Raw genomic sequence first — 18,204 nt, forward strand, 5'->3', positions numbered from 1 at the left:
ACTAGAAATATAAGTAAATCCTACCTATGTTAAAACTGTGGCTTTCTTTTTGTTCATTTCTGGTAGCTTTATCTCAGAGAAGGTAAGTTGTTCACAACTTACGAATAGAAAAGTATAAAGATCCTTCTGGAAATTAATTTATTGTTCAAGTACAAAAAATTCTTTAATGCTGTGTTCAGTATTCTGATACTAACTTCATGTTGGGTATGGCCAGATTCCAGTGAGGTGAGCACATATTAGACCTCTCCTAAACTCTTGTGCTGGCAGGTTTTTTTTTTTTCTTTGTCAATTTGATACAAAATGTAGTTATCTGAGAAGAGAAAATGCTTTCATTAAGAATGACCTTATGCTATCATGTGGGACCTATTCTTAATTAATTGTTCATATAGCAGGGCCCAGCCCATTGTGGGTGGTGCCACACCTAGGCCAGGTGGTCATAGGGTATATAACAAAGCAGACCGAGGGGCTGGAGAGATGGCTCAGAGGTTAAGAGCACAGACTGCTCTTCTAGAGGTCCTGAGTTAATTCCTGGCAACCACATGGTGGCTCACAACCACCTGTAATGAGATCTGGTGCTTCCTTCTGTCATGCAGACATATATGCAGGCAGAACACTATATACATAATAAATAAATCTTTTTTAAAAAAAGGCTGAGCAAGCCAGAGGGAGCAAGCAATTCAGTAAGTATAGTTCCTACCGTGACTTCTCAGCAATGTAGTGTGACCTAAGAATTGTAAATTGAAGTGATTTTGGTTATAGAGTTTATCATAGCAGTAGAAAGCCTAACTAAGACAACTCTTTATTGAAGGCTTTGTCTTTTTAGCCTAAGTACTTGGCTGTAAATCTTCCCACCCAGTTTTTCGTGGAGAATAGTTCTCTATTTCATTCAGAGTAGGTTTTCCCCTGTCTTTACATGCTGACTGTTGGTTTTTATTTGATGCACCTGTTGTCCGATAAATTAATCAGTTATCTTTCTTTAGGATTCAGATGAATTAGACAGTTAGTAGATTGTCTATTGCTTTATAAGTAGTGTGCTATATGTTGGGATATGCTTTGTCATCTAGTCACATATCACACACATAATTGCATCTAGTACTTTGAAGAAACTATATTGTCCTTTGATAGGATTTGTCAATGTGTACGTACACTGATATGAATATGATATGGTTATCCAGAACTGATTTGGTAAAACTTACTTACCTAGTTAAGCAAGCCTGCAAGAGTCAAATGTGTACATGCTAGAATGTTGGTGGAGGTTTCTGTCCCGCCCAGTCCCACAATAAACATAGGAACTATATTATTTGCAATACTGTTTGACCAATCACATAAGTGTATTGCTAGCTAGCTCTTATATATTTTACCACGAGGCTCGTGGCCTACTGTCAAGGTTCCAGCTAGTGGCTTGCTTCTTTCTTCTCTGGCGGCTCCATGGCTTCTCACTGACTCCGCCTTCTTTCTCCCAGCATTCAGTTTAGTTTTCCTGCCTAACTATTCTGCTGAGCCACTGGACGAAAAAACTTTGTTCATTAACCAATAAAAGCAACACATAGAAGGACTTCCCACACCACTAGAGTGCCACTTCATGGTGAAGGATAAGCTTTTCATTTTAAAAATATGCTTGTATTGCATTTTAGGGGACATTCTTTGGGTTGATTGTTTTAGGCAGGGTTTCTCTACACAGCCCTGGCTGTCCTGGAATTCACTTTGTAGAGCAGGCTGGCTTTGAACTCACAGAAATTCACCAGTATCTGCCTCTAGTACTGGGATTAAAGGCATATGTACGGTAGTTAGCTTCTAGGGGATGCTCTTGCCTATAAAGTTGTAGCAAATGAGAAATTAGTTGGTAAACCTGGACCTTGAGCAGAAGGACATAGGTAGTCATGTAGTACAATTGGATGGACATCCCTGCTCCACAGCAGTATCTGCTACATTGATAGTTGTCGTGCTGGTTTCTACCAAAGATAGAGCTCTTTTCTTCCCTCAGTACACTAGGTACAAATCAAAAGTTATTGTTTTGATGTAAATGCTGCTTTTCTTCTATTGGTAATTTATTTTCTGTACCACCAGATTATATATACTTCATAGAAAGAATTTTTATACTCTCTTCTAGCTCAGTGGTACTGAAGAAGCAAATTTAATGAATAAATAAGCATTCCTTTTTCTCTTTTGTTTTTGTTTTTTGAGACAAGGTTTCTCTGTAACAGCCCTTGCTATCCTGGAACTAGCTCATGTAGACCTGGCTGGCCTTGAACTCACAGAGATCCTCTGCCTCCCGAGTGCTGGGATTAAAGGCATAGCTCCTTTCAATTTCTTAGTTACTGTCATTTTCCAATGATACTTCCCTTTTCATACTTTGTCCTTTTAGAAAAGCATTTTTGTAGTTAGGGATGGTGTCTTGTGATTGTAAACCAGAGCATTTGGGAGGCTAATGTAGTAGGATTAAGGGTTCAAGGCTTGCCTGGGTTATATATTTATATATTGAGACTCTATCTTTAAAAGAGAGAAAGAAAAAACAAAGAAAATTTCTACAAGTGTCTGATCTACTACTTGACATTGTGAATTTTCCTAATTACGTTCTTTTTTTTCTTTTTTCTTTTAATTTTGATTTTTCAAGACGGGATTTTTCTCTGTAGCCCTGGCTGTCCTATAACTCACTGTATAGACTGTATATAGGCTGGCCTCAAACTCAGAGGTCCATTGGCCTCTGCCTCCCAAGCCCTGGGACTGAAAATGTGTACCAGCACTAAGAAGAATTTTTTTATTCAAAGACACTAGATTCAAATAATTAGCAGAAACTGAAGTTTGGCGTGTGTTTTCACATCTTAGGGACTAGTGCTGAAAATTCATTCAAACCTTCCTGTAGCTTGTAGAGCCACTTTCAGCTTTTGTAAGATCTTTGAGTCATACATTGAAACCTGTAATTTACTGGACCCTTAATTCTTCCTGTTATCCCCTCTTTCCTTTAGGTACTCGTCCTCACAAGTGCCCAGACTGCGACATGGCCTTTGTGACCAGTGGAGAATTGGTGCGGCATCGTCGTTATAAACACACCCATGAGAAACCATTTAAGTGTTCCATGTGTGATTATGCCAGTGTAGAAGTGAGTGTCGAGTTATTTTTGGGGAGATTTCTTAGGGTGTGTGTTTGTGTGTGTGTGTGAGAATGCCAATTTCAGGGTTAGGCATGCTAGTGTACACATTTAATCTGAGCACTTGGGAGTCAGAGGTAGGTAGATTCTGTGAGTTCAAGACCAGCCTGGTGTACATAGTACCAGGACATCCAGGGCTATAGAGAGAGACCCTGTCTCAAAAAAACAAACAAACAAAAAAAAAAACCCATATATTAATACAAGAAAATGCTCTTATACATTGAAGAAATAACTGTACCCATGTTGTTTTAAAATGGAAGATCTGGTCTGGTGTGTATCTCTTTGTTTGTGGGTATTGAGTTTAAAGCCTACTGGAATACAGTTAAGACCCTGTCTTAATAATTGCAACATTGGAAGGTTTGGGGTTGGAGCTATGAATCAGTGGTACATGCTTGGCAAGCAGCAGCATTCATGAGGCTCTGGATTTGTTTCCCATCACTTAGAAGGAAAAAAGGACGGTAGGAATGGTTATTGACTTCAGTATTTGAGTCTACCCTATTACCAAATTGGATAAGGATACTACCAAAGTGGGACCAGGGTTGCATAAAATTAGTAAGCAACCAAACAAATCTAATATTATATTGAAAAATAAGTGGTTGTTAAGTATGTCCAAAACAAGACTAGTTCAACAGTTTGTATTACTTTATAGGTAGCTGCAAAATAGACAATAAAATTCAATTCTCATCACTGTGAAGTCCTAATACTAGGGAAAAGCCAGAGTAAATGTATGTTAACTCTGGATCACTGAAGTGATCCTTCATGCCTATAATCCCAGCACTCAGGATGCTGAGGCAGGTGGATTGCTGCAAGTTTTAAACCAGCCTAGGCTATAGAGTGAGACCCTGTCTTAAATTTTAAAAAAACAAAACAAAAAATACCCCACAACTACTCCCAAAACGTAGGATCTGAATGTTTTGTTGTCATATTAAGAATTACAACTAATTAAAGAAGATAAGTATATTATAAAAGAAGGAAGATAAAATTATTTATTTCTTTTTTAAAAAATTATTTGAGACAAGGTCTGACTACTTATGTAGACCAGGCTGGCCTGGAACTTAAGAGAAACCTGTTTGCTCCTGCCTCCCAGGTGTTCGGATTATAGGCCTGTTCCTCCACACCCAGCTGTTTGGATTTTCTGTTTGTTTTCTTTCCTATTTTTGTATTTGGTGGTGGGGGATAGGTTGGTATTCCTGTCACTCAATGAGTGTGAAGGTGAAAGGAAAACTGCCGGAATCAGTTTTTTCTTTAACCATGTGGATCTTGAAGGTAAAACTCAAGTTATCAGCAACAACATTTACCCACTGGTTCATCTTGCTAATCCCCCTAACCAACATTTCTTACAGATTTATTTTTTAAACCTTTGAGACTTATTATTAACTGAAGACCTTAGAATAGGAAGAATTCAGTGGAGAGAGACCAGATATAAAAGAAGTGTGCAGAAATAAAAAAAATTGTGAACGAAACAGTGATTGAACCCAGTGCCTTAGGCAAGAACTCAACCGAGAGCTGTGTCTCCAGTCTCTGAGCATCTTGCACTAGTGCACAAGCTGTGTGTCCCTTGTTAGTGATGCTTGACACTAAAGGACTTCAAGAATTTCTTCCAGGTTTTGTTTTTTTGTGTGTATGCAAGGGGTAAGATTTGTTTTTGTTTTTTTTTTAACTATATGTGTAGTGATTGGGTAAACAGGAGTGCAGGTGCCTGCTGTGGCCAGAAATTTGGATCCCTTGTAGCTAGAGTTGCAAGGGTTGGTTGTGAGTTGCTGTGAACCTAATGTGTGAACCCTTGGAAGAGTGGTACACACTCTTAACCATCGAGCCATCTCTACCCACCCACCCCCTTTTTGAATTTTAGAATATTTACATAAATGTTCTCACATCTTGGCAAACAGACTCAAGTTTAAGCATCAGATTATGCACACAAACTGAAGGTAGTTTTATGTAGTTACTTAGAGTGTACCTATATTTTTACTGAGACCCATCACATGAGATCAGTATCAAATTTGCTACTTGCTGATTTGTCAGTTCTTCATTTGGGGGACTTGATATGGGTGTAGCTCAGTGGTAGAGTATTAGGCTCTGTGTTCAGTCCTGTTTAAAAAAAAAAAAAGAGGATACTCAATAATAGTTTTAGACCCCTGAGCATTTTTTTTATTTCTTTTCAATTAGGAATAGATAGCCTAGCCTATTCTAATAGGAGCTATAAAATCTTTATGCTTCTAACTCTAGTAGTGGTGAAATGACTTAAACTAAGTAACAGTAAAAACCACTTTTGTGGTATCTTTAGACAGAAAACGTTACAAATTTTTCCAAAGGGCATGAATAAATGATGATTCCAATTTGATTCCAATTTTTTTTTCCGCAGAATAAATGTGAATGACAAGAAAAATTTGAAATTTAATGAGGGATCTATGCTGTTGAATTGTGAGCGTATGTGGTAATCAGACAGTCTGGGGTGGGTGTGCTAAGGTGAGCGTCATCACCTCGCTTGTAGGGAGCCTTGGATGTGGCAGTGAGAGGGGAAGGAGGAGATTGAGCAGTGCTGCTGAGATAGTTACTTGACCCTTAAGCAAATGTGAAAATTTAGTGTGTGATTTTTATGGGTATGGAGGATTTTCTCTTAAAATCAGATTTTTTTTTCCCAAAAAATCGGGCAGACATTAATTATGAATCTTTGAAGTACTTCATAGAGTCAGATTTGAAACTCATAGCTTGGGGTAGGGTAGTTACCAAGAGACAGACAGCGTGGCCAGTGGCAAGGAAGACAGAGACTCTCAGATCTCAGCCTGTCTAGGAGATACTAACAAGAGGAAAGAGGATGGGGATTAAAACATGAGTTTGGAGTTGACTTTTGTAAGAACTTAGTACGAAAATAGTCATGGATTACTTACTAGAGTGTTGTGAAAGTTTGGAAACAGAAGTAAAGGAAGGGCCGGAGATGTGGCTCGGTGGTAGAGAGCACGTGCCTCATTTGTATCCCTGGGTTCAGGCGTCAGGACCACCACCACCACCACAGGGAAGAAACAGAAGTAGAGACTGTAGTACACCATTGTGTCTCTTATCACTCACTCAGTTATGACTGAAGACAGTTTGCCTGGTCTGTGTTCTACCCGTTTATCCCACTCTAGTTGGATTGAAGTACTGCTGAGATACAGCAAAGGCTACAATGAAGAAACATCTATCTTTTTTACTTTTTCTAACTTTAATGCCCCAAAACAAAGTTTTTGTACCTAACCCATAGAGTTCAAATTACAGTCCTTGTTAACAGAAGTGTAAGAGGTTCGGTTGCTTTCATGTTTCAGGTCAGCAAATTAAAACGACACATTCGCTCTCATACTGGAGAGCGTCCGTTCCAGTGCAGTTTGTGCAGTTATGCCAGCAGGGACACATACAAGCTGAAAAGGCATATGAGAACCCATTCAGGTAGGACTTCTCCCCTCCTGGTACTAACGAGCTGCTCTTCAGTGAATCCTGTAAACTGCCACATGGGCCCAAGGCGTACCTGAAAGGAAGAAAAGCTCTGGTGCCGGGCGGTGATGGTGCACCCTTTTATCCCAGCACTTGGGAGGCAGAGGCAGGTGGATCTCTGTGAGTTTGAGGCCAGCCTGGTCTATCAAACGAGTTCCAGGACAGCCAGGATTGAAAATACCAAAAAGAAAAGCTCTGGTATATTCTCCGAATTGATGGTTCTGAAAATACACTAGAGAGCAATTTTATTCTGTTTGAATCTTTTTATAAGTGAGAATGGTTCTAGTTCTTTAAGGGAGATATAAAAGAAATTAAAAATCATTGTTTAATTTTAAACACAGAAGCTGGATGTTGTGGTATACGCTTTCAATCCCAGCAGAGGCAGGCAGATCTCTGTGAGTTTGAGGCCAGCTTGATGTACATGGCAGATTCCAGACTAGCCAGGGCGACATAATGAGTCAGTCCTTGTTTCTAAAAACTAAAAAAAAAGTCTGGATAGATTATCTAACATAATTGACTCTCCCTGAGTATTATCATTTTGTAAAAAGAAAGTCTTGTGCTAGGTGTGATAGAGTATAAGCCTATAATCTTCACACTCGGGGCTGAAATAAGAGGATCTCTAATCCCACACTGTCCTAAGCTACAAGACAAGACCCTGCTTCAAAAAATGTATAGTTCTAGTTCCCCTACGGTAAGCTTTGCCATAACAACTGTGATTCTAAAATGGAAGGCTCTGTAGAGAGCTGAGCAAAGCAAAGGTATTGGGTTTGTTTGCTAATTCTGGAGATAGGAATGAGCTGAACAGTTACATCAAGCCTTACTTAAGAAAGAAAGGCCTTAGAGCCTAATGTATGTTTCTGCCACTCAGCTACTTACCACCTAAGCCATAGTATTTATTCGTTTAATTTGTTCATTCTGTATTTCCTTTTAAGGGGAAAAACCTTATGAATGTTATATTTGTCATGCTCGGTTTACCCAGAGTGGTACCATGAAGATGCACATTTTACAGAAGCACACAGAAAATGTGGCCAAATTTCATTGTCCCCACTGTGACACTGTCATAGCCCGAAAAAGTGATTTGGGTAAGTACTAGAAGCAAATAGCAAATTCATAAAAATAAAAGCATAAAAGCTTTATCTTAAACTTTTGTGTATGTGAATGGCTTACCACTTAGTGAAAGCCCTTGCTTAGCTGTGCCCCTTCCCCCATACCTTCTCTTTATTGGAGTCAAACTATAAGATAATATATTCTGAACATAGATTTACATACATTAAATGGAAACTGTAATGGGAAACAGTATACCTGTCTGTAATAGTAGCTTTTCTTCCCTAAATGTTCAGAAAGTAACATATGTTTCAGTTTAAGGTTCATTTCCTCCAGATTTTTCAACAGTATTTGTGCATTCTATCAGCAGTTGGAGTATTATGTTGGTTTAGTGGTAACTATTCTTGTGCATAGTTAAGCCAGAATTACATGGAGAGTGAATTCACCTATAGGAATTTTAATGTAACCAGTGCTTATACATAATAACATCTAGAGTTTGCCCTTAATCTTTCTTACCAAATAAGATTAGAAGCCAGGAGTAGGTAAGTGCCAGCACTTGGGAAGTTGAAGCAGAAGAATCAGGAATTCAAGGACACCCTGAGTTACATGAGACCCTGTCTCAGACAGACAGAAGAGATGACTTAGTGACATATCTCTGTACTGCAATCCCAGTTACTCAGAAACAGGAGAATCCCTTGATTGCAGGAGTTTAAAACTAGTCTTAGCCAAATTAATAGACCCAGCTTTAATAAATGAAAGAACTACACTGTTCTGTCTGCTCCCGCAGCCCAAAGGACTTCCTGAACATATTTGTTACCTGTTTTTTACTTATTTATACTTTTTTAAAAATGTTGAATATCAAAGCCAGTGCCTCACACATATTAGTAGTCAATCACTCGGCCACTAAGCTATAGCCTTAGAAATATTTTCTACAGAGGCCAGAGGTCCTTGAGTTCTCTCAGGTTGTTTGTTTGTTTGGGGTTTTTTTTTGACCTTTAAGGGTTGTTATGTTTTGTTGATGATACCGAGAATTGAACCCCAGCGATCTCAGGGGAGTAATGTCAAGAGTAATAGAGCAGGACATTGTCCTAGGCTTTGTGAGCCCAAGGATGAGTGTATGAAGTGTGTGTGGTGTTTCTCTCCCCACCTCCTGTGCTGGGGGTTGAACCCAGTCTACAGAATTAACACTCAGCTTTTGGGGTTTTTTTTTTTTTTTAAAGGGGAGACCGAGTAATAGTTTGAATAGACAATGACTTTGAATACCATATGTCATACTCCTGAACAGTCCAACTAGTTACTCTGCTAGGGCTACTCCCATTCATTCTTAGTAAATTCATTCATTTCTGACACAGAGCTTTTGGCTCTGCACTGTAGAAGGCACTGCTACAGTAATGTTGGACAAGTTCTTTCCTTTTTTTAACTATGAATCTTCCTCTTTCTTTTTAAGATACCAAGGCAACAGGGTAAAATTTCCTGTTATAAAACTAGCTATATAACCTCATTGTATCTACATTTACCTTAACCTTTCCTATCTACCTTAGGAGTTGGTGTCACTCTGTATGTGCCTTGTCCCTTCACCCTCAACCCCACTTTCCTGTTTACTTAAGTATTTTCATTATTATTATGTTCACCTTCACGCTCATATCCTTGATTTTTCTTTTCAACTTGGTGTACTGATTTCTCTCTATCCTCAAAAAATTTATTTTGAATAAGACCTGATGGTATAGATCAGACATCTTAGTTGCTCAAGAAGCTGAGGCAAGAGGATAACAATTTCAAGGCCTGCTTGGGCTTCCGTGAGTTCAAGGCCACTGTGGGCAATGTAGTGAGACCCTGTCTCAAATTAAAAAAAAAAAAAACTAGTGGGAGCTGGAGAGATGGCTCAGTGGTTAAGAGCATTGCCTGCTCTTCCAGAGGTCCTGAGTTCAATTCCCAGCAACCACATGGTGGCTCACAACCATCTGTAAAGACGTCTGGCGCCCTCAACTGGCCTTCAGGCATACAGACCGAATATTGTATACATAATAAATAAATAAATAAATATTAAAAAAAAAAAACTAGTGATGAAACTCAGTGGTCCAGTGTTTACTTGGCATGAGTGCCCTGAGTTTAGTCTTCAGTACCACAAAAACATTTTAAAAGTAAAAGGTGAATTTTTCCATATACACACACTCAGACTCACACGCTCCCCACCTCTCACCCTATCCCTTATAGCTAAACTGTTTTCACTAATTATCCTAACCCTGGGTTTAACTCATTTCCGCCTGACCAGCTCTGATGAAGTTATGTCCCTCCTAGCTTTTCCTGGCCTGTCTTTAGTATACCTCTCATGTACATTCTCTACTTTCACCCCAGGAAAGTGGCTTGCTATGGTCAGTGGCCCTCATGTAGGGCGTAGTAAACCTTCTCCTCGTTTCGGGTGCTTCCCAAGCAGTACCCCGACAAACAAGTAGTGTGCTGCACTCTCTTCCCTGGGCCTCCATGATTGAAGGCCTATTGGATTTCTCTCTTTGGTAGTTCCTGCCCCATTTTTTAAATTGTCTCTCCCTCCCTCCCACATGTCCTTAACTCTTAGATTTAAAGCTGGACATGGTAGTGAAAGCCTCTAATCCCAACACTCAGGAGGTGGGTAGACTGCAGTCTATGATATCTCTGTCGGTTCCAGGCCAGCTAGAAGTCATAGAGACCCTGTCTCAAAAAACAAAAACCAAGCATGAGCAGCATTCTTGTTCTTACTCCTACCCTTTTGAATGTGACCTTATCAGTTCCCTTGGTTCCACTCAAGTTCTAGTACCAGTTCATCCTTTTCTGTCCCCATCCCCATTTCAACATCATTGTTTCAAATTCCCTGCCAGAACAGATAGTTTGGTTTTAACCCTTTTCTAGCTTTTCTTATCTCAGAAGTGGCCGTGCCATTGGGTGTCATCTCCAACATTACTTTTCTCTTCTTCAGTTCATCTCACATTGAGTCAGTTAATTCCTATTGCTCTCACTTCCTGGCTTCCATGCCCAGTGCTGTCCTCTCTGTTCGGGTTCCTGTCTTTTGCCTACTGATCTCTCTACCTGTTGTTCCCGGTGGATTGGAGTGGGGTGACACGACACTAGGGACCGAACCCAGGGTCTCACACCCACTAGACAGCGTTTTAGTTCTGATCTCTAAGTAAATAGTGTATTATTAACTCATTGAAATATTTAATTTAGGATTTTACAAGTTCAACTTTATATTTTGTTTGCAGGTGTCCACTTGCGAAAGCAGCATTCCTATATTGAGCAGGGCAAAAAATGTCGCTACTGTGATGCTGTGTTTCATGAGCGCTATGCTCTCATCCAGCATCAAAAATCACACAAAAATGAGAAGCGCTTCAAGTGTGACCAGTGTGATTATGCGTGTAGACAGGTAGGTGCTGTCTTAGTTAGAAAGCCATTGGTACTCTGTCCTTGTCAGGTATTATCAAAGGAAAGGTAGCTGCTGTCTGTGTGTCTATGTGTTTTCTCTTTGTTTGTTGGGATTTTGTTTTTGTTTTGTTATGCTTTGTATTTTAAGACAGAATTTCTCTGTGTCCTGGAACTTGCTTTGCAGACCAAGCTGTCCTCAAATTTACAGATATCTGTCTGCCTCTGCCTACCAAGCGCTGGGATTAAAGCCCTGCCTGGTAGCTGCTTCTAAGAAGAATATTTTCAGTATAAGGAATACTACCAAAAATCAAAGATGCTACTCTCTGAACCAGTTCGTTGAATCTGGGTTTCCATTTAAATGCACTTTTCCTTACAGTTGATATCTTAAGGCACACCATCAACTAACTTCTTTCTTGAAGAGGGTGTATGTGGCTCAGTCATAGCCCCATAGCAATAGCCCCAATATTGTAAAAAGTTTAAAATTCCTATATAGGTACTTTTTGCCTGGTGTGGTAGCACGTGTCTGCAATATCAGTGCTGGGGAGAGTCAGGAGACAAAGTCATTCTTGAGTATATAGGGAATTTGAGTCTAGCCTGGACTACATGAGACCATCACTGGAAAAAAGCAAATCAAAAACCCAGGGGCATTAAGGCTAAAACTTGAGAAGGAGAAGAAATGGAGTAGTCCTGGAATGAGTCTTCAGAGAGAGCTAGGAAAGCAGACCAGCAGGGGTGAGCAGGGTTTTGGGGAGCACTTTTGCCTCCCTGAGAGTATACAGTTACCATCCACTCCTTGAAGATGAAAGGCCTATGGTGTGCCTGCATAGCAGCAGGGGTAGCAGCCCTGTGATGCTCTGAGGCTTTTCTGACAGGCAGTTGTGTTTTCAGGAGAGGCACATGATCATGCACAAGCGCACTCACACGGGGGAGAAGCCTTACGCCTGCAGTCACTGCGACAAGACCTTCCGCCAGAAACAGCTCCTTGACATGCACTTCAAGCGCTATCATGACCCCAACTTTGTCCCTGCGGCCTTTGTCTGTTCCAAGTGTGGGAAAACATTCACACGCCGGGTAAGGATCAGTTTTCCCATTACAGTTCTTAGTATCATGTGCTTGATCTGCCATTGCAAAATGCAGTTTTTCCACTGGAGTGATAAATGTAGAGATGCTTTGCTGATTGGAAAGAGTCATTCATCACTATTCTAAGCTCTTCTGTCCACGAGGGAGCCTTCTGTTGATAGGGACTGCAGTATCTTGTAGGCTGATGATTAAAAGGCATTTCCTTGGGTGGGTTGAAACCTGCAATCCATTCTGTCCCTAGGTAGCTTGAGTCTCTTCTGTTCTCTGTGTTGTTTAGCCAAGTAATCACTGGCCAGCCACCCTGAAACTCCTCTAACCACAGGCACTGAGCTTTTCCCCTGGGAGCCCAACCTTATCTTCTGACAGGTGTTTCCTTCATTCCTTCCTCCCCCATCTCTGACTGCTCCAGATGTTGTCCATCTCCCCTGAGTTGGGGGGGGGGGGGGGGAACATGTGTGGTACAGTTAGCAGAACCCTGGAGTTTTATGCATCCCTTAAAGTTTTTTATTCAATTAAAATTTCCAGTCCGAACTTACCTCTTTTAGTAGTATGAAACAAGGTTTGTTCCTTTTGTCAGAATACAATGGCAAGACACGCTGATAATTGTGCTGGTCCAGATGGTGTAGAAGGGGAAAATGGAGGAGAGACAAAGAAGAGCAAACGGGGAAGAAAAAGAAAGATGCGTTCTAAAAAAGAAGACTCCTCTGATAGTGGTAAGTGAATAATTTTTTATTTTGTTAGAGGTGACACAGTTGGAGACCCAGTTTCCAGAGAATATGTGCAGGATATATATAGAGGCCAGAAGGTCACTCTTGTGCTTGTAATCTTTCTAAAGCTGGGCATGGTGGTACATTTCCTCCGAAGGTAGAAGCAGGAAGATCAGAGCAGGGTTTCAGTGCCAGCCTCACTACATAGCAAGTTTAAGGCTAGCCCTGGCATCAAGGAATAGCAGCTGACTCCCAGAAGTTACAAGTGTTCACAGTGAACATGAGCCTAGATAGCTCTGAAGTTTGCTGCAGAGGTCTCTGCTGTCAAAGACGCTGTCCCGTGGCTTTTCTTTCCCTGCTACTGTTTTGTTCCTGTTCTGTCTCTGAAGAAATTATTGATGACCCCTAATAGATTTCTGAAGTTCTTCTTTTTGTCTGGAATTACTCGTTCATTCTGGAACCTTATAGGTAGTATCTTCTTTTTTTTTTTTGTCCCTGAATGCTGGAGTCAGTCTACTGCTAGCAAAGGCCATATAGTCAGCCGGGCGGTGGTGGCGCATGCCTTTAATCCCAGCACTCGGGAGGCAGAGGCAGGCGGATCTCTGTGAGTTCGAGACCAGCCTGGTCTACAAGAGCTAGTTCCAGGACAGGCTCCAAAACCACAGAGAAACCCTGTCTCAAAAAACCAAAAAAAGAAAAAAGAAAAAAAAAATTCTATTTCTTTAAAAAAAAAAAAAGCCATATAGTCTTATTTAACCCATTAGTTCTGTCCATCAGCTATCTGCTGAGATTGACCAGCAGATTCTGTTACTTGGAAGGATTTTTCAGGCTGGAGAGACGATTCAAAAGTTAAGAACACAGGTTGCTCTTCCAGAGGTCCTGAGTTCAATTCCCAGCAACCGGTGGCCCACACTATCTATAATGAGATCTGGTGCCCTCTTCTGGCCTGTAGTGATATACGCAGGCAGAACACTCTATACATAATAAATAAATCTTTTTTTTTTTTTTTTTTTTTGTGGTTTTTCGAGACAGGGTTTCTCTGTGGTTTTGGAGCCTGTCCTGAAACTAGCTCTTGTAGACCAGGCTGGTCTCGAACTCACAGAGATCCGCCTGCCTCTGCCTCCTGAGTGCTGGGATTAAAGGCGTGCGCCACCACCGCCCGGCATAAATAAATCTTTAAAAAAAAAATAATTTTCCAAAATTTCTCAAAGCCCCCAAAAAGCTTTTGTTTTGTTCTGTTTGGTGTTTTTTTTTTTTTTTAAGATTTATTTATTTATTGTGTATACAACATTCTGCCTCCATGTATGCCCGCACGCCAGAGGATGGCGCCAGATCTCATTACAGATGGTTGTGAGCCACCATGTGGTTGCTGGGAATTGAACTCATGACCTCTGGAAGAGCAGCCGGTGCTCCTAACCACTGAGCCATCTCTCCAGCCCTGTCTTGGTGTTTTTTGAGGCAGAGTTTTTGTGTGTAGTCTGGCTGTCCTGGATCTCACTCTGTAGACCAGGGTAGTCTCAAACTTACAGATTTGCCTGCCTCTGCCTCCTAAGTGCTGGGCTTGAATGTGTGGGCCACCAACGCCCATCCTAAGACCTTTTCTTGTAAAGGAAATGTAGAGCCACGTTTTTAGGAAATTTGTTTGCTATCTCTGTTTCACACCTCTGCTTGACCCACCACCTGTGCTTTGATTTCTTGAGAAGAAAATGCTGAGCCAGATCTGGATGACAATGAGGAGGAGGAGGAGCCTGCTGTAGAGATTGAACCTGAGCCAGAGCCTCAGCCTCAACCTCAGCCTGTGGCCCCAGCCCCACCACCTGCCAAGAAGAGGAGAGGGCGACCTCCTGGAAGAACCAACCAGCCCAAACAGAACCAGCGTAAGTTGCCTGCCTTGTCTCAGTAGGCATCTTCTCCCTCGTTTGAGGAGGCCAGATGGGTCTGTTCTTGTAGAGATGGGCACTGAGCCATGAAAAAAAGTTAAGGTCACATTGGCCAACACTCTCCGGAAACTTGAAACTAGTTTTTGTTTGTTTTGTTTTAAAGGAAGTTTTCTATAAAAGCTTGTTACATTCCAGGCGAAAACATCCAGAGTAGAAGGGTGCTGGTGTCCTAAAGGCAATACATTATTAACGTGGGAGAGTTTGTAAAAGAACCAGTCCCCATCATCTTCAGAGTTGATGTGGTTATGGATAGAATGAGGGATAAAATAAAGGAGTGCACCAAGAGTGTCCGTCTAGAGAGGTTCTAGCCCGTAAAGCTGAGTACTATTACCACCCACAGTTCCAACCCTTAGGGGAAGAGAGCTGGCCCAGAAGTGTGTTCCCTTTCAGGTACACTGCACAGGTGGCAGCAGTCTCTAGATCTCAGAACAGCCTTTTCCTCTTGAAATTCAAAGTTTAATCTGTTAGAACTCCCTGAGCCCCATGTTCAGATGGCCATCACAGGAAAGAGTTAACTTTGGATCTAGAACCAGGCCCTTCATTTCACCTACACAACACTCGCCTGGAGCACTACAGAATCAGAACTGTCTGCTCCATCATACACTCTGACTGTTCCTAGTCATGTGCTGTGTGGGGCCTCACATTACTGTAAATCCTAAATTCACAACATACATGATTTGGAGGCCTACAAAGATGAATGTCAGCATTTGGTATTTGACAATTTCTAGCCTATTGAGCTTTTATGTATTACCACTTAATATTAGCAGGGGCTTGTCTTGCCTTTTTTTTTTTTTTTTTTTTTTTTTCCTTTTCCTTCATCACTAAGGCTTTTTATGATGCTGCCATCCCACTCACTTGTCAGCTTATGAAAGGGTCCCTGTGCTCTCTGGGCTTTAATGGGCCATTTGTTTTCTTCCTGCTCTTCTTTGCCAGCAACAGCCATCATTCAGGTTGAAGACCAGAATACAGGTGCAATTGAGAACATTATAGTTGAAGTCAAAAAAGAGCCAGATGCTGAGCCTGCAGAAGGTGAAGAAGAGGAGGCTCAGGCAGCCACCACAGATGCCCCCAATGGAGACCTTACGCCTGAGATGATCCTCAGCATGATGGACCGGTGATGACGGGGCCTTGCCCGTCACCAGGACTATTGGGGCTGTGTTTAAACGGCCCGCATCTTAATTTTCTCTCTTCTTTCTTTCTTTTGGCTTTGGGAACGGCATAATTTTACACCATTTTACCAAACATATTGAGAACGAAAGCTTCAAGGATGATGTTAGAAAAATGTGATTTACTAGAACTTGTTGTTTGATGTTAGCAAATCATGGAATGTTCTAAGTCTCTGAGGGTTTACTGTGAAGTGCTGAGGACAGTGTTGATACCTAACTAGTTTTCTTAGATGGAAACAGACATTGAACCCTCTCTCTTGATTTAGTAAACAACTCCAAATGGCCACGGGTTTCCCAGAGTTCTATGGTCTTCCCAAGAGAGTTTTTAATTGTAAATGCAGACTTGGGAAAGACTTAGACTTTTAACCTGGTTTTTGCTTTTGCTTTTCCCTGACTCCCTTTGCTCGGAGTCAGCTGCACACCAATAGGATGGCATGCTACGATCAGTTTCTGTCCTGAGTACTTTGCCGCTTTCTTGGCAAAGGTTCTGGTATGGTCAAGCTTGTAAATAACCTTTTTTACATTTTAATCTTTTCCATTAATTAAGAGGTTGAGAAGAAGTGCAGTGTAAGAAAACCCAGCATTTTAATTACTTGCAAATTAAGGTACCACGGACTCAGTGGTGTGTAAATGTTGAATCGGATCCCAATCATGAAGCAGAAGGGCTCTGGACCTGCTGCCTGCGAGTGGTGACACCATGTGGAAAGTTAGTTTCCAGCTCATGGAGCCAGCATTTGAACCTTGAACAGATAACTCTCATTATGATTTCCCATCAACATTTTCTTTGCTCTGTTTGTAGCCGAATGTTATATTTTTTAAATCTCTGTTAAAGCCAGAATAGTTGATTATGAATGGGCCACAGCAGCCTTGGCAAGCTGAGCCAGCAAATTTCACTTGGTCAGTAATTTAAACTTTGGATCTAAAAAAAAAATTAATAATGTGAAGCAAACCAACTTTAAAAGTGATTCTTGCACATGAATTGTCACATGTTGACATGTGTTTTTTTAAAGAGCCTCAGTCTGACTGATTTCAAACCCTTTTTTCTTCTGTGTATTGCTTTAAGAGAGCCATCAGTTAGCTATCAGACTCTAGGTTGATGCATTTTTGTACTTAGCTGTACTGTGTGATATTTTTCATTATTTTAGGACGCCAACATGAGGACCTGTAATAAAATATGTAATGGGGTTGAAAGCTGGGGAGGAGGATCTACTGCTGTACAGCTAATAAATGATAACGGATTAACAGGCACTCACTCTGCAGACTCCTTGTGTTATTCCTGTTTGCTGGGGTCCCTCGGGCCTGTGCACAGCTTTCTCTCTGCAGCGGTCTGGAGATAGATGGGCCTGACAAATGACAGCATGTGAATGCAACCTGCTTCAAGTGTGATGCCCTCCAAGTGTGGGGCACAGCCTCCTGCTTCCGTGATACACCTGAGAAATGCCTGTCCCTTGCACAGCTAGTGTTGCCAGAGGGTGCTGGTGGGAGGCTGTGTCCATGAGATCTGCTTCAGGAAGGTTTAGGGTCAGCTCTAGTTTCTAGCCAGACAAAAAGAGAAGCTGGGCTCAACCCGTGACAAAGAACGCTAGCAAGGTAAGGCAGGCCGAGGGCGGGCTCCGGCAGTCATTCTTACTTAGCTCCACAAGGGGATTCGGAGACCTACATTGTAGTGGAAACACACTTGAACTTCAGCCATCGTGGGTGTGTGGGGGTGTGGTTTCACCAAAAATACTCCTTACTGAATTTCTCTGTTATTTCACCAAAAGTCCAATACTGGTTTTTAGATGTTTTTCAGTGAGAAAAAAGGCAAAGGGCTTTTCATGCAGCTTGTACCTTGCCTTGTGTTGCCTTACTGAGGAAAACATAGTGGGTTTCTTGAGTCTGGAAAATTCCAAACTAGGCAGGCATCTCACCCAAATGATTATTAGTGTCCTCGGACTGTCAGAATTATTCGTAATAGAAGTCCCTTTTACAGAACAGCCTGTTCTGATGACCTACATCATCAGTAACACACACCCCCATTTATGTATACTCAAATTACCTGAAAATTTCAGAGTAAATCAGTCTTGACTGACTCAGTGGGAAGGGTCAGACAGGAAGAGAGGTTCTGATGGTGCTAAAGACAACGGTTTCGCAAAGCTCATGCTACATCTGACATGGAGTCCACTAAACACAACATCAGAAGCTGGTCATCACCCCTATTCTCTGAGAAAACAGGCAAATCCCTGAACCAACAGTAATCTATAGTCTGTAATCTATTC

At 41.4% G+C, this 18,204-nt stretch overlaps 1 protein-coding gene across 4 annotated transcripts in view; it reads left to right on the forward strand.

Moving 5' to 3' along the window:
• Ctcf (CCCTC-binding factor) overlaps positions 1-17,194 on the forward strand; it is a 50,652-nt gene extending 33,458 nt beyond the window's left edge. The window contains exons 5-12 of one of the 4 annotated variants that reach the window (XM_041650005.1): positions 2,967-3,100; positions 6,448-6,568; positions 7,546-7,695; positions 10,894-11,054; positions 11,942-12,124; positions 12,711-12,846; positions 14,541-14,717; positions 15,720-17,194. In XM_041650005.1, coding sequence (XP_041505939.1) covers positions 2,967-3,100; positions 6,448-6,568; positions 7,546-7,695; positions 10,894-11,054; positions 11,942-12,124; positions 12,711-12,846; positions 14,541-14,717; positions 15,720-15,898 — 1,241 coding nt within the window. In that variant the 3' untranslated portion in view covers positions 15,899-17,194. Of the gene's footprint in view, positions 1-2,966; positions 3,101-6,447; positions 6,569-7,545; positions 7,696-10,893; positions 11,055-11,941; positions 12,125-12,710; positions 12,847-14,540; positions 14,718-15,713 lie in introns of all 4 variants that reach the window. The other 3 variants (XM_041650006.1, XM_041650003.1, XM_041650004.1) reach the window with 3 other exon arrangements.
• Positions 17,195-18,204: the final 1,010 nt, after the last annotated feature.

This window comes from Microtus oregoni, unplaced genomic scaffold, assembly GCF_018167655.1.
Source record: "Microtus oregoni isolate MIOR12 unplaced genomic scaffold, Mior012 000004F_ref0000308, whole genome shotgun sequence".
Taxonomy (NCBI): domain Eukaryota; kingdom Metazoa; phylum Chordata; class Mammalia; order Rodentia; family Cricetidae; genus Microtus; species Microtus oregoni.